The sequence below is a fragment of the Sebastes fasciatus genome, chromosome 2, assembly GCF_043250625.1.
Source record: "Sebastes fasciatus isolate fSebFas1 chromosome 2, fSebFas1.pri, whole genome shotgun sequence".
Taxonomy (NCBI): Eukaryota; Metazoa; Chordata; class Actinopteri; order Perciformes; family Sebastidae; genus Sebastes; species Sebastes fasciatus.
The window spans coordinates 28,074,514-28,088,283 of record NC_133796.1 but is presented as its reverse complement, the minus strand read 5'-3'; the positions used below and the strand labels follow the sequence as shown (position 1 = coordinate 28,088,283).

The 13,770-nt window shown below is 40.9% G+C and overlaps 1 protein-coding gene across 3 annotated transcripts in view; it reads left to right on the top strand.

The window, feature by feature from the left end:
• dennd2b (DENN domain containing 2B) overlaps positions 1–13,770 on the top strand; it is a 63,893-nt gene that overhangs the window by 22,543 nt on the left and 27,580 nt on the right. The window contains exons 2-4 of one of the 3 annotated variants that reach the window (XM_074616932.1): positions 1,103–1,196; positions 6,551–7,819; positions 9,450–9,595. In XM_074616932.1, the coding sequence (XP_074473033.1) occupies positions 1,123–1,196; positions 6,551–7,819; positions 9,450–9,595 (1,489 nt within the window). In that variant the 5' untranslated portion in view covers positions 1,103–1,122. Of the gene's footprint in view, positions 1–1,097; positions 1,197–6,014; positions 6,161–6,550; positions 7,820–9,449; positions 9,596–13,770 lie in introns of those variants that run through there. The other 2 variants (XM_074616921.1, XM_074616941.1) reach the window with 2 other exon arrangements.

The following is a 13,770-nucleotide window of genomic DNA, read 5'->3' as shown; positions in this document are numbered from 1 at the left end:
TAATTATCTGCAGCCGCCTGAAGGCAGCAGATCGGCAGCCTCTGAAATGAACATGTTGTGCTGAAGACACATGAGAATCCATCGTGGTGACCTTGATTAAATCATGCACAACAAACACTAGGTAGCTGCAAAATAACTACAAAACCTTAATGTCTCTGCACACATCAAACTGGTCAATTATACCTCTGTATTTTCCAGGTTTATGCTATTATTCACGTGGCTGCTACCTCTTGAATAATGGCTTTCTTTCCAAATTTTCTCTCTGGCTATAATCCAAACTTTTCAGTTAAGCTGTTTTAGTGGCAGCAGTGTAGTTCTGTGCTGTTTGATGCGAAAATAGAATTTTTTTTAAGTGGAGGAGAAGCAGTGCCTGAAGCACCAGAGTTTCTCTGGCACAACATTGTCTACATGCTGTGACAGTTATGCCACTTTGTTGAAATGTGTCTGCAATGTTTACACTGAAGATTGAACATGGCATCTGTGATGAAGGGGGGTGCTTTGTAGGGTTTTTTATTAGCTTACCTTATGAAAAATTGTCAGGCGCAATAACTACCTTTCTACTCTGCTCTAATGTTAATCTGTGATTGAAGAAAATCTATTTCGGTTCACGAGTGTTGTGTGTGAAGTTGTGTCAAGTCAGATAATATCGACTATAGGGTTAAAATAATCCTTTTTCAAGTTCATGATTTGCTGTAAAAATTCCATTGTTATTGTTGGAACCTGTGTTCATTCTTTGATGCCAAAGTTAAGCAGTGTCAGACCAACATTAAACCCGGGTGGAAAGCCAAGTAACATGACCTGTTCACACTGATGGCACACCCAATTTTGTTTTGGGTCTTACAGGAATGTTGGTCATCTTGTTTTTGTTCCAGTGGCACTGGATTAAAGTCCATGTTCATGACGGGATTGGATCCTTTTGTGAATCTACTAAGTCAAATTCTATTTAATATTTGAGTAATAGTCTGAATTCCTGATAACACTCATTGACAAACCAAAACAACCTTAGAAGAGTTGAGTTCATGTCTATTTGCTTATTGAAATGTGTTGAGTGCTGCAGCTTTTCCGAATGTTTCACATCCTTGTGTTTTGTCCATCAGGTGAGTGGGCGGTTTGCAGACGAACATGACTGCCAACAAGAGTTCGAAGGCCGTGTCTCGGGCAGGAGGGGGTAAAGCTCCCCGGGACGTCCCCGACAGGTCAGTGACATCTGGGACGTCAGGGGTGGGCTTGTTAATGTTCACTTCCAGTCATCATGTCACATGGTTTCAGAGTATTTGACTGAAAGAGAAACAAGCGCTGTACTTTATATCAGTTCATTCATTTTCAACCACATGGATGAACAGTCTGTAGAAGCTTTTTTTCACTCATGGGAAAGAGGGACTGATGATTTTCTGTCATGATAAGACTTCCAAAGCTTTTGCAAGTACGATCCTGTGTCCTGGACCCGGGCCCCATCCAACCCTGAACTGTGAGTAGTGAGAGTTGAAGCTTGTGTTAGCATGTTGAGAGCTGACAGTGTCCTACTGGGAGAGAAAAACAAACTTTGGGAATGATATGTGATATCTAGACTATTCGTTCTTACAATTTATCATCCTGTCCATTTTTTTGAACACTTTTTAAGTGTTCTTAGGAACAGGCAGACTGGTCTCATCTCGACATACAGTAGTTCACATGATTATTGTACTTCACAGCTGTGAAATGTAGTCTGTGTTCACAAAAGTCGGACCACCTTGTGAAAGTCTGATGGCTGATTTGAGCATGATGATTGTTAGCAAGGGTGCTGCTATCCGTATTCTTTGTAGGGTTGTGTATTATCAAGAATCTGGTGATACGATACGGTAGCGATTCAATTTATTGCGATATATTGCGATTTTTAAACTTTTTTTTTTATTATTTAGCAATTAAAGACATTTTAGAAAAACAGTCATAGTATAAAGAACACACCACAACATAATATCGCGATACTCATGAGTATCAGTATTTTTTGACACCCCTAATTCTATGTAGTAATGCTACTATTTGACTGGCAGTGTTTCTTATTCATTCCTTCCTCATTTTCTGTGCGGATGAGGCACACACAGGACAATGTTTCATGCACCGCAAAACATAAACTAACCTGTGGCAGCCGGTTTCTGAAATTGCTTGTAAATTAGTCCTACTGGTATGTGGCAAACTGCACAAATGTTAATCATAATGTAAATATTGTGATTTAGATAAATGGCATTCATTTGCTGGTAAATCACCGCTATTCCCAAGGTAAACTTGGTGAATGTAAATGTGAGGAAAACACTAATCACAGTAGCACAAAGCTCTCTCTCTCTGCCGACTGCATTCCTCTAACATGATAACTGTGCATTTAACCTCAGCCTCTTTTGATTAATTTAATTGTCATTTTAATAGAGCTTTATTAACAGCTTGTTACCCTACATTCTTAAAGGAACAGTGTGTAACATTTCGGGGGATCTACAAGCAGAATATAATATAATATAATATTCATAACTATGTTTTCATTAGTGTATAATCACCTGAAACTAAGAATCGGGTTTTCGTTAGTTTAGAATTAGCCCTTCTACATAGGGAGCAGGTCCTCTTCATGGAGTCCGCCATGTTGCACTGTCATGTTTCTACAGTAGCCCAGAACGGACGAACCAAACACTGGCTCTAGAGAGAGACTTTCAAATGTTTACGTTACCTGAAGGCCACCGTAGTTCTTCAACACGCTCGTGAAACTGCGGTAACGTGAGCCGCTCTCTGACTTCCGTTGCTCCTAAAGTAGCGTTATTATGGTAAGGACGGCCTCTGAGCGAGGCGAATGGGGTTACCATGGTTTTGCACTTGCCGGCTCACATTACCGCAGTCTTGGAAAGGGAGGAGTAAGCGGAGGGGTACTCAGTTGGTAAAAATCTACAACCAGACAACTAGATGCTGCCAAATCCTACACACTGTCCCTTTTAAAGATCACAAAGACGCTTTGCAGCTCCCATGTTTTAACAGATGTTGTGTTGGATAGTGCTACACAATGCGTTCCCCCAAAATATGAGATCAACCAGGGAGGAGTTTGTCGGACAAATTACACCTATACCGAACTGTGTAGCCTCAAGTGGCACACATGGCCACATGGTGGAAAAAACACTACAAAGCTAAACTTAAGGTGTGCTTGATTCTTGTTCTGTGATCTTCTGTGAGGGAATAATTTAAAGGAATGTCTTGCACCTCAAAGATCTGTGCTGTGAGAGAGAACTCACACTACTGTGACTAGTGTTTTATACATCCTGGAATGCACATTCACTGAATTTATCTTATTTACTGACATGTAACCAAATAAACCTATGAAACCTGTGAAAATTTGTGCTGGAATTAGAGTTGTATCCTTGATAATGCATAAAACATGGATGATAATGTTTACACATTATGTTGAACTATAATAGTAGAAGTGGTGTTTGTGTGAGCAGTCTGCTCCCTCCATCCTGGTCAGTATAACAGGAAGTGGCCTGTGGTTAGCATGCCCTGGAAGCCTGAGTGAAAGCCAGAGGCCAGGTTGTAACTGACTGGCATCCAGCTCTCAGTACTGTACTGTATGTGTGGCCGGCCCAACTGAATCTGACTAATCTGGACTTTTTACAAGCATGATCCAGACCACAAGAACCCCCTAAAGGTCCCCAAGTCTTAAATAGACACAAATTCTGCACATATTTTCCTTTTGTGTCTAATCGGGAGCTCTTCATACCGCAGTCTACACTTCATTTTACAGCCTAAGGCCATAATATTGTAAAATCTGTATTATTTGGTGGCTGATTTTACTCTAGTGGTTGATTTAAATCTGCTGCTGTGTAAATGAATAAACAACAACAAATTCACAGTGATACGAAATACGCAAAAACAAAAGAATATGTTACAAAACAAACATATATGAAATGTAATATATTTTCTTATGATGTCATCTAGCCATGGATCATATAAAATCAGGCCACACGTTTGTAAAGATTCAGTTCAACATTTTCAGTTTTTCTTGCTTGTTTACTGTGACATTGGTGAAACCATGTTTGAGCATGGAGAGCAGCCATCTAACCAAAGAGCAAACATTTTAATTGCTGCGATTAACTCAATAAACTGTACTGTACTGGCATTAGAATAGCTTTACTGAGTGTTTGGTCTGGTTGCTAAAACATTCCCATTGATACTTAGCTTCAGAGACTCCACTCCCTCTCTGGCCAAACTCCTTGGCAGAAGTTTAGTTGGGAACCAGTAGGATTTTAATGTGCCAGACAAATCCTAATAGCTCCATGCTGAAGCACTGCAACATGTCATGTGTTGGACTGCTGATTATTAATATCAGAGTGTGCTCAAAAAGTATTTCCTTCATGAAACCATACTGCCTGTTTGACTTATTGTGGGGTTTAAAATGTGAAAGTATGATCGACATTTCACCTTAGATTGGAATTTCTTTTGAACTCTTTTCAAGCTTGAGTTAGTTTATGTTTATATTAATAATCAATTTGTTCATAAAGTAGGAAATATGGTCTGTTGATGTTTGATACAAACCGAAATTATGAACATATAGTATTTTCTCATGAAAAACTTCTCATGAGCCAAACAGGCAGGTTTAGTGCAGAGAAAAGGCTTTGGTTGTTATGGTGAAATTGAAGAGGATTTTATATTTTATTTCTCATTATATGATGATCAAGAGGTTGTACGTCTCAGTACGATGTCGGCATCACTTTACTTTAAGTGTCCCTGCGTAGCATTTATAAGCAGTATATAAACATTAAATAACGCACTATAATGTAATTTTAATTGTAAGCAGGTATTTCTTATTATTAAAGTTTTCATCAACAGCTGCCTATGGGCCCCCATGAGTGGAGGCTGGAAATAATTAATGACAATATAGTAAAACACAGTTGTAATAAAATAAAATAAGTCTTCATAGGAAAAGTTATTATTGTTAACAAATACTGTAAATTAATAAACATGTCCACAAATGTCCTTTTATCTCCGTACAACTAGAGCTGCATCGATTAGTCGACTAATCAATTAATCGATCGATAGACAGAAAAATAATCGCCAAATATTTTGATTATCGTTAATCTTAATTTTTCATGCAGAAATGACACAAAAATGAGGTTTTCAGCCTCTCAAATATGGTGATTTCACGATTTTCTGTGTTTTTATATCATATTAAACTGAATATCTTTGACATAAAGACATTTAAAGACATCTCCTTGGAGTTTGAGACACTGGGATGGACATTTTTCAGTATTCTCTGACATTTACTAGATTAAATGATCGATTAATGTAGAATACAATCGGCAGACTAATCGATAATGAAAATAAACGTTAGTTGCAGCCCTACTTACAACTACATTATAGTATGTTACAAACTATGTATTAAATGTTTATATACTGCTTATAAATACTAAATGGGGGGACTTAAAAATGTCTTTCATTCTGAAAAGTTCTACTTGAGTTGTGTTTTAGGAAGGGATTGTGTTTGTTGTAGCAGATTGTATTTGTGGAGCTTAGGACAACAATATATTTCTTTTTTTTTGCAATGTAATATATGTAAGAAATGATGTTCTTGTTTGAAAACAGTTGTTTCACCACTGCACCACAGCATTTTTCAGTGGTGAACCAAACTACAGAAATACAGTATCATATTCAGTTATTCCTTGTTAACCAAGCTGGAGGAAATCTTGTTGTGAGTCATCATCTCACAATCTCATATTACTTCAGGGGAAGTAAGATAAGATGCATCCATCATGCTAGCAGCTCACAGGTTTCTAGCTGTTGTAAAAAGCCTCCCCACCCTGCCTGGAGCAGGAGGAATGAAACCAGGGAAGGGCAGGTAGGTGAGAAGCGAGATCTGTCCCAACCTGCATTGTTGGATCACAGTCCCTCCTCCTCCCATAACGCTTGTTATTCTAACCATGGCTGTGACATCAGATCTCCCAACGCTTCACTTTCGCAACACTTAGCCAGCTTCCAAATCATGACAAGGTTCCTGAAAGACTGTGAGTAGTAACATGTTGGACATCGACGGGGAAGTAAAGGAGGTGAGCACCGTGAGAAAGTGTGTGTGGGACAGTCAGCAGTGAGCGTGGGACAACTAGTATCACTTAGAAAAGGCTGTGAGGACCAGAGAGGAGCAGTGAGACTTTTACAGGTAAGACTGCTGTAAAAAATCTGGCTTGGCACACTGGTTTCTGTGGGAGGTCCACAGTGATTCTCAAGTTATTATGATTATGTGGAAAAATCTACAGTGGCATTTTAATGTAGTCTGTATTTCCTTTGGCCTTTATTTTAATCGCATGCTGCCAAAGACAGAATACTTTCCTGTGGTTATTCTCAATAAGTGGCTCAAGTTTTCATTATGTCTTTGATCTTGGAAATGAATTCAGAATTTTTAAGCTGATTCTTTATGATTTTCTCCCATCTGTTCACCATCGAGTTCCTGGTACTTTTCATGCTTCAGGCTCAAGACAGCTCATATGAGAGAGAGAAGCATTTAAATGTTTACAATGTTTGTTCACACCTTTTCTGCGTCTCGTTCCAGGTGCCAGTCTACGTCACCGTGTCCTGTTCTCGCTGCCAGTCAGACGCAGAGCCAGCAGCCTCTCCTCAGCGACGGTGAGAACTCCGGAAAGCAGAGTAGGTACGTCAGGACCGACGGCAGGTTCCTGGCACGTGCCGGCTGGAGCAGCAAGACCGCTACCCTGTGCAGTGGTGCGTCTCTCACTGGTGACACTGACTTCCAAGGCCGTCTCACCAAGTCAAAGAGCATCAGCTGCCTGGACAACAGGCTCTCCATCTATAAGCCTCAAGGTCAAACCAAGTCCTGCCAGGAGAGTCAGGGTGTCCAGGAGCAACAAAGGGAACTCACACCGGGAGATGGACTAAATGGTAGGCCCCTGAGTTGGAGCACGCTCTCACTGGGACCTTCATCTAACCAAAGCCACAAGCGCACCCTCTCTCTCACCCGCTCAGTCGCAGGTGTTCCCCCCGCCACAATCCGCAAAAAGATCTCAGAATGGGAGTGCAGGAGGGTGTCTTTGCCTAGAATGAGCTTGTGTCTGGATAAAAGAGGGGGAGAGCGTGTAGGGGGCAGTGAGGGCTGCCCCAGCCTGCTCTCTTCTCCCTGCAGCGAGAAAACGTTTGACTTCAAGGGGGTTCGAAGGATGAGCACAGCTTTCTCAGAGTGCTCCTACACAGAGGAAGAGGAAGGAGTTTCAGACAAAGACTGCCTGGGCCGCTTCCAGAAAAGGATAGGCAAGACAGATTCCTCAGGAGCATTTGCACGTTCCCTGTGTACTCGGAAGGAGACGTCAGCGGTTCTCAACAGGATACAAAAGATAGAGCAAGCCCTGAAGGAGAATCCCAGCCCTACCCCTCCACGTTATCTGAATAATTGCTACGCTCCGGACAAGACGAGACAAAAGTCTTTTGTGATAGGCGACGACTTGGACAGCACTTGCACCAGTAAGCGCAGCAGCATTTGCTCAGTGGCCACAGAACCAGACGCTGTTTTGGTGTCTGATAAGCTCTCTAAACTCAGACAGAGGTTTAGTGTGAGCTCAACCAGGTCTGAGAGCCCAGAACCACCGAGCCAACAGACCTCTGTCGGCACACCGGTCAACCCCTTACCTAAGCCCAAACGCACTTTTGAGTACGACGCCAAACGGGACCAGAAGGTCGTGTCGCCAGCCAATGGACTACCTCCAAACACAGCCTCTGAGTCCCCCCCGCCTCTGCCCTCGACCCCTGCACCCAGCATGCCCCGAACGGTAAAGACCGAGGGAAGCACCCCAGTGAAACCACAGGACAGGTGAGAATATCTGTGTGCTTACGTCTAAAGACAGTTTCTCTGTGAAAGTCAATGTAAAATTCAATGTTTTGTCAATCTCTGGCCTCATGTTTACTGACATAAAAATGATTCCAATGATTTCCACCCAGCGAGATATACAGATTTTGAATTAGGGAGAAAGAGAGCTCGAAATGTATGTACAGTATGTAACGGATCAGTACAAGGTATCTACAGATACTCTGAGCTGAGGTATCGGAAACTAGGTCAGGAGAGAAAAGGTTGGATTGGTGCATCATTATTGGGTGCATTCAAGTTTGAAACGTTTCGTACGTATAAAACAGTCTTGTGAGGAATTTGGATCACAGGTTAAGTGTTTGCTTTGTTGGTGTTGTAAGATACTGATTAGTGTGTCTGGTTGTGGTGTTTGAGCGATCTACTCTGGTTCTCCTGAATATGTTTTTAGTGAGGATTTGAAGTGGAGATCAGTGTTGAATCAGTTATGCTTCCTGAAAGACCATAGAGGAATACAAACAATAGTTTTGTTTTGTTAGAACATTGAGTTCTTGTCACCCCAGCTTTCCTAATTTAATCAAAATGAATAATGTCATCGTAGGTTTATCATGAGGTAAATGCCTACTGGAGAAGGGTTGCACCGTGCACGTTTTTGAGAAAATATCTAATTGCGATAATTTTGACTGATATTGCAACTGATTTGCGAATCAGAGAGAAGAATAATTTTACATCATTGTTCTCATTTTCATTGAAAAACATATTCAAATGATTTATGGTGTGATTTTTGCAGTGATCTGTACCAAACAAATATGTTTTAATAAGTCTGTAGAATATAATGTGTAGGCCAGGACATCTCTGCAGCACGACAGTATTTCATTTAAAATGGTATTTTGACACATTTCACCTTTAACAAATATTGCATCTCCTGCGATTTGAAAATTTCAGTAGGTCATAATGCTATATCGATAAAGTTTCTATGAATATCCAATAGAAACCAGTGAAATCTAACACTGGATTATTATTGTGCCCCTTTGTTGCTTCAATATTAGCTGAATCTTGGATCCTGTAGTCTTTTTCTTTTTAACTTAAAGCCCTCAGGGACAATCTGGAGAGGCCCCACCCTCTGATCATATGTAAAATGAGGATGAAATCCTTAAATGTTCATCCCTTGGACTCTGTGTTTAACATTCCTGTGGCTCTAGCAATTTCAGACCAAGCTTAAAAGCCACAAACTGTCGATGGCGCGACATGACCGTACTCCTACACTAATGTAGCAGTGCCTTGTGACATGTGATGTGAGCCTTATACTGTGCACTCAGAAATAGTAAGATATCTGCATGTTTACTTGTGACTTATCAGGAAATTCCTTGAGATTGGAGAACATGTTTATCATGGTGTTTTATAATTAGTGGCTCCTCATTTCTTTTTTTTATGGGATAAGACAAAGCTTTCGGCTTTCTCTGTTCCAAGTTGGCAAGTGGAGAAGTAAAAGTGGCCGGCTGGACTATTTTTAACACCATCTGGACTTTCTCTGTTTACTCTTATCTGTCTCCACTTTCTTCCTTGTAATTTTGTCTATTCGACTATGTAACGTCATACCCAATCTTGGTCTGTTTTGACTTTCTTCATTTCTTCCTAGAGAGTCGTGTGAGTTGGAGGATGCTACGACTCTGCCATCTACAAATCCGTCCTCACCTGCAGAGAATGGCAAGCTAACCACGGGCACACGGAGTCGACCCAACTCCAAAAGCACTTTAGAGGAGAATGCCTATGAGGACATAGTAGGTAAGCACACTGGTTCACGAGTCTTCATGTCACTTTGATCACTCCGTGGTTTCTGTCTGACCTGGGTCACTCTTAGAAACCGTTTAGAGCTGAAATGATGAGTCGATTAGGGCTGCAACTAACTATAATTTTCATTGATGATTAATCTGTTGATTATTTTCTCGATTAATCAATTAGTTGTTTGGTCTATAAAATTTCCGAAAATAGTGAAACAAGTCAATCAGTGTTTCTCAAAGCCCAAGGTGACGTCCTCAAATGTCTTGTTTTGTCCACAACTCAAAGATATTATTTCATAGAGGAGTAAAGAAACCAGAAAATATTAACATTTAATTATTATTATTAGTTATTATTATATAGTATTTAGAATTTAGTTTTTTTAAAAATTACTCAAACCGATCAATCAATTATCAAAATGGTTGGTGATTAAATTTAATTGAAAACTAATCGATTAATTGTTGTAGCTCTAGAGTCGATTAATCGGTTAGTTGATCAACAGAAGATTTATTGCCAACTTGTTTTGATAATCTATTAATAGTATAAGTCACTTTTTTAATGTAAAAATGACAAAAAAAATTAAATAAAATATCAACATTGGCTTTTGGGAAACTGAATATATTAAGTTGGGCTTTGGGGAATTGTGGATGGACATTTTTCCCTATTTTCTGATATTCTATTACCCAAACATTTATTTGATTAATCAAAGAAATAATCAGCAGATTAATTGATAATAATACTAATTGTTAGTTGCAGCTCTTATACAGTTCAATGCAAATCATGTGACTTTAGACATTGGTTATAAGCAAGACAGTGACAGTATGTCTGTAATCTGACTGTTGCTTTTCAAATCCAGATGAAGCATTAAAGATAATCTCAGGTGAAACTGCAGCACTGTGAGGGATTACTATGAATTGAAAGTATTGAAAGAAAAGAAAGTATGTGTCCACGAAGAGTAAATACATGCATTATATGGTTTATGAAGCCTTAGAAGACAGCAGTCAGATGTTTTAGTGAAAGCGATAATCCCATGCAGCATTGTCTAATGTAATAAGATTGTGAGGGTAGTTCTTCCTCCTGTATCTGCCTCATGTAGACACTCAACCTGAGCATAAAATGAATAGATAACACGTGGTTGTATAGGTTGTATTTCACTGTAAAGATTGTCTGGTTGTGTAAATATTTCCCACTGCTATCCAGCACTATAACACATATTCGTAGGGGATGAGCACTTTTGTCCACAAAGACATTGTTATCCATAAAAGCCACTATTGTGCAGCCGTATGACCAAACTCACAGTAAAGAAGATCTTTAATTTAGTTGCTGAATGTTGACTGTATAGCATTATCCTCTCACATGGCAGCCATACGAGCAACACACTGCTGTACACAGGATCGACTCAAACGTTTCCTGAGACAATGTGTATGTGAAATGCTGAACATGTTGAAGAGCCAAATTCCTTTCCACTAGCAAATGACCCCCGGCCTTCTGCCCAGTCCAATTGCCAGTTCCCCCCAGTGCATACTTAATGTGGTGGAAATGTGTGTCAGTGTGAGTGTAGTCTCATGATGAAGCTTGGATTTCAGATGCAGTAAAAAGTTTTCACACTCTAAAATATGTTTTCATGATGAATGCTCAGTGACCAAATAAGGGCTTAATATGCAAGTATTACGTTACTTTTCTGGTATTTGTACAAGTGGCCACGTTGTTCTTGAATCAGTGATCAGTGTCATGCTCATCAGCATTTCTTTTTTAAGCGAAGGATGTGCAGTAGTCTCTGAGAGAGCGTCAGGGGGGCATGACTGATTTTCATGTGAATCCCAACAAAGCCCCCATTGTTCATCCACCACTATGAGTGTGGAGTTTGGAGACGCAAAGACATTTTCTCTGAGTAAGTTTGCAGTGGTTTCCAGTACCGCTATGCAGTAGTTTACAGGTCAGATGATCCATATGAGAAGCAGCCACAGCAGTAAATGAGCCATGTTTTGGTCCCTCTGTGCCTCTATTTTCATAAGCAGTTCATACAGAGAACCTGAAGTTCCCACACATTTTCCCCAGGACATCTTAGCCGCCTTGGTAGGATAGTCATTCACACCATTTGGGTTTTTGGCACCTGTGTTTGATGCCAGATGTTTACCTTTAAGAGTACAAGTCATTTGTACCCTGTGCTACGATGTTACTACAATAGAATGATGGATTGTGATATCAGGGGTCTGTTTTAAGTGCTTTTGACTAGTGGAGTTGATAAACGGAGTGCCAGTGAGTGATCTGTTTACAGGCAGGTGAATCACACCCTGCGCTAACACTATGATTCAGCTGTCTGCATCATGTGAGTCCCGTTCATGTTCAAACTCCCAGCTGTGTGTTACCTTCGCTGACGTAGATTATTGCTCAAGTGTCGTCTGCTCTTACTCTTGTAAATAAATCTGGGAGACTGTCTGGTACACTGTGAGTGATTCAGATTTGATTAAAGGATCAGTATGTAATATTTCGGGGAATCTAATAGATATGGAATATAATATTCATAATTATGTTTTCACTAGTGTATAATCACCTGAAACTAAGAATCGTTGTGTTTTCGTTAGCTTAGAATGAGCCTTTCATATCTACATAGGGAGCGGGTCCTCTTCACGGAGTCCGCCATGTTGCTCTGCCACGTTTCTACAACACATTCTCATTCTCAACTCGTTAAAAAACGCCCCTTGGCATCGGACACCAGCGCACGGGGTACCCCTCTTACGTTATTTTTGGACGGACCAGGGACGGTGTGTCAATATACGCTAGCTACATGCATAGTGCCCTTTCAAAATAAACTTCTGTTTTCACAGGAAATTAGGTTTAGGCAACACAACCACTTAGTTAGGTTTAGGAAACAGTTGTGGTTGACGTTAACTTCACTGACTAGCGACTCCCGTGACTCACAGGACTGATGATATCAACTTGTCACGTGACTAAAGACTGACGTGACAAAATAAGTCAATGTTACCTTTAGTTTCACACAGGACATGAACAGTGGTCTCCTGGTTGAAAGTCCTGTGTTTGTTTAACCCATCCACCACCACTCCCACCCGCCCTTAGCGGACTCTCAAGCTATTAATACTACATCACATGCTCCGACCGTTGAATAACGCCCGAGTGGGTTTCCTTTGGAGTTAGTTGAAAGTCCGGTTCGTCACATACTGTTGCTAAAGGGTGCCTCCGTGTGTCGGTTTCCAATGCCGAGGGGCACTGACCAAACGGCGGTATTTGATGAGTTGGGAGTGAGAACGGGTTGGTTTCTACAGTAGCCCAGAACAGAAAAACCGAACACTGTTGCTAGAGAGAGTCTTTCACGTTTTTATGTTACCTAAAGACCACCGTAGTTCGCCAGCACGCTTGTGAAACTGTGTAATGTGAGCTGCTGAGTGTAAAACCATGGTACCACCAGCCGCCGTCTGACTTCCGTTGCTCCTAAATTAGTGTTATTATGGTAAGGCTGGCCTCTGAGCGAGGTGAACGGCGTTACCATGATTTTACACTCGGCGGCTCACCTTACCGCAGTCTTGGAAAGAGAGGAGTGAGTGGAGGGGTACTCAGTTGGTTGCAATCTGCAACCACAACACCAGATGCCGCCAAATCAGACACACTGTACTTTTAAAGTTACACTTAGACAGTTGCATACACTGTTGATGATTTTGTTATTCTTTGGTGTAAAATATGCCGTGTGCATTCTCCTACATACTCTCTCCAGTGTGGTCACAAGCAGACTCTCCTCATGATGGACACACTGTATGGTTTGTGGTGCTGCCAAATGTTTTTACAAAGCTGCAACCTATTTTTTCATCCCTATCCCATGCACATTTGGGTTTACGGTTAAATGAATGGGTGAGCGCCGGTGCCACTATACTCTAGCAGCTAGAGTCTAGCTGGTCCACTTTATAGGGTAAGCTGATACTGACGCTGTTGGTATAGTTTGTTCTGTGCCTCGCCCTGCCCAGAGAGTCCACACAGAAATGTACAATCACAGTGTGCAGCCGAGGTGTGTCCACTCCCTGCATAATAGTCTGGGGGTGTGTTACACAGAGATCTGGATGTTTGTAATCAGAGGAGTAGATTAGTACCCTCCAGTACATAAGCAGCTATACAGACATATCATTTTCCCAGCAGGCTCTCATTACAGTATTGCTTCAGTTTAATGGGGT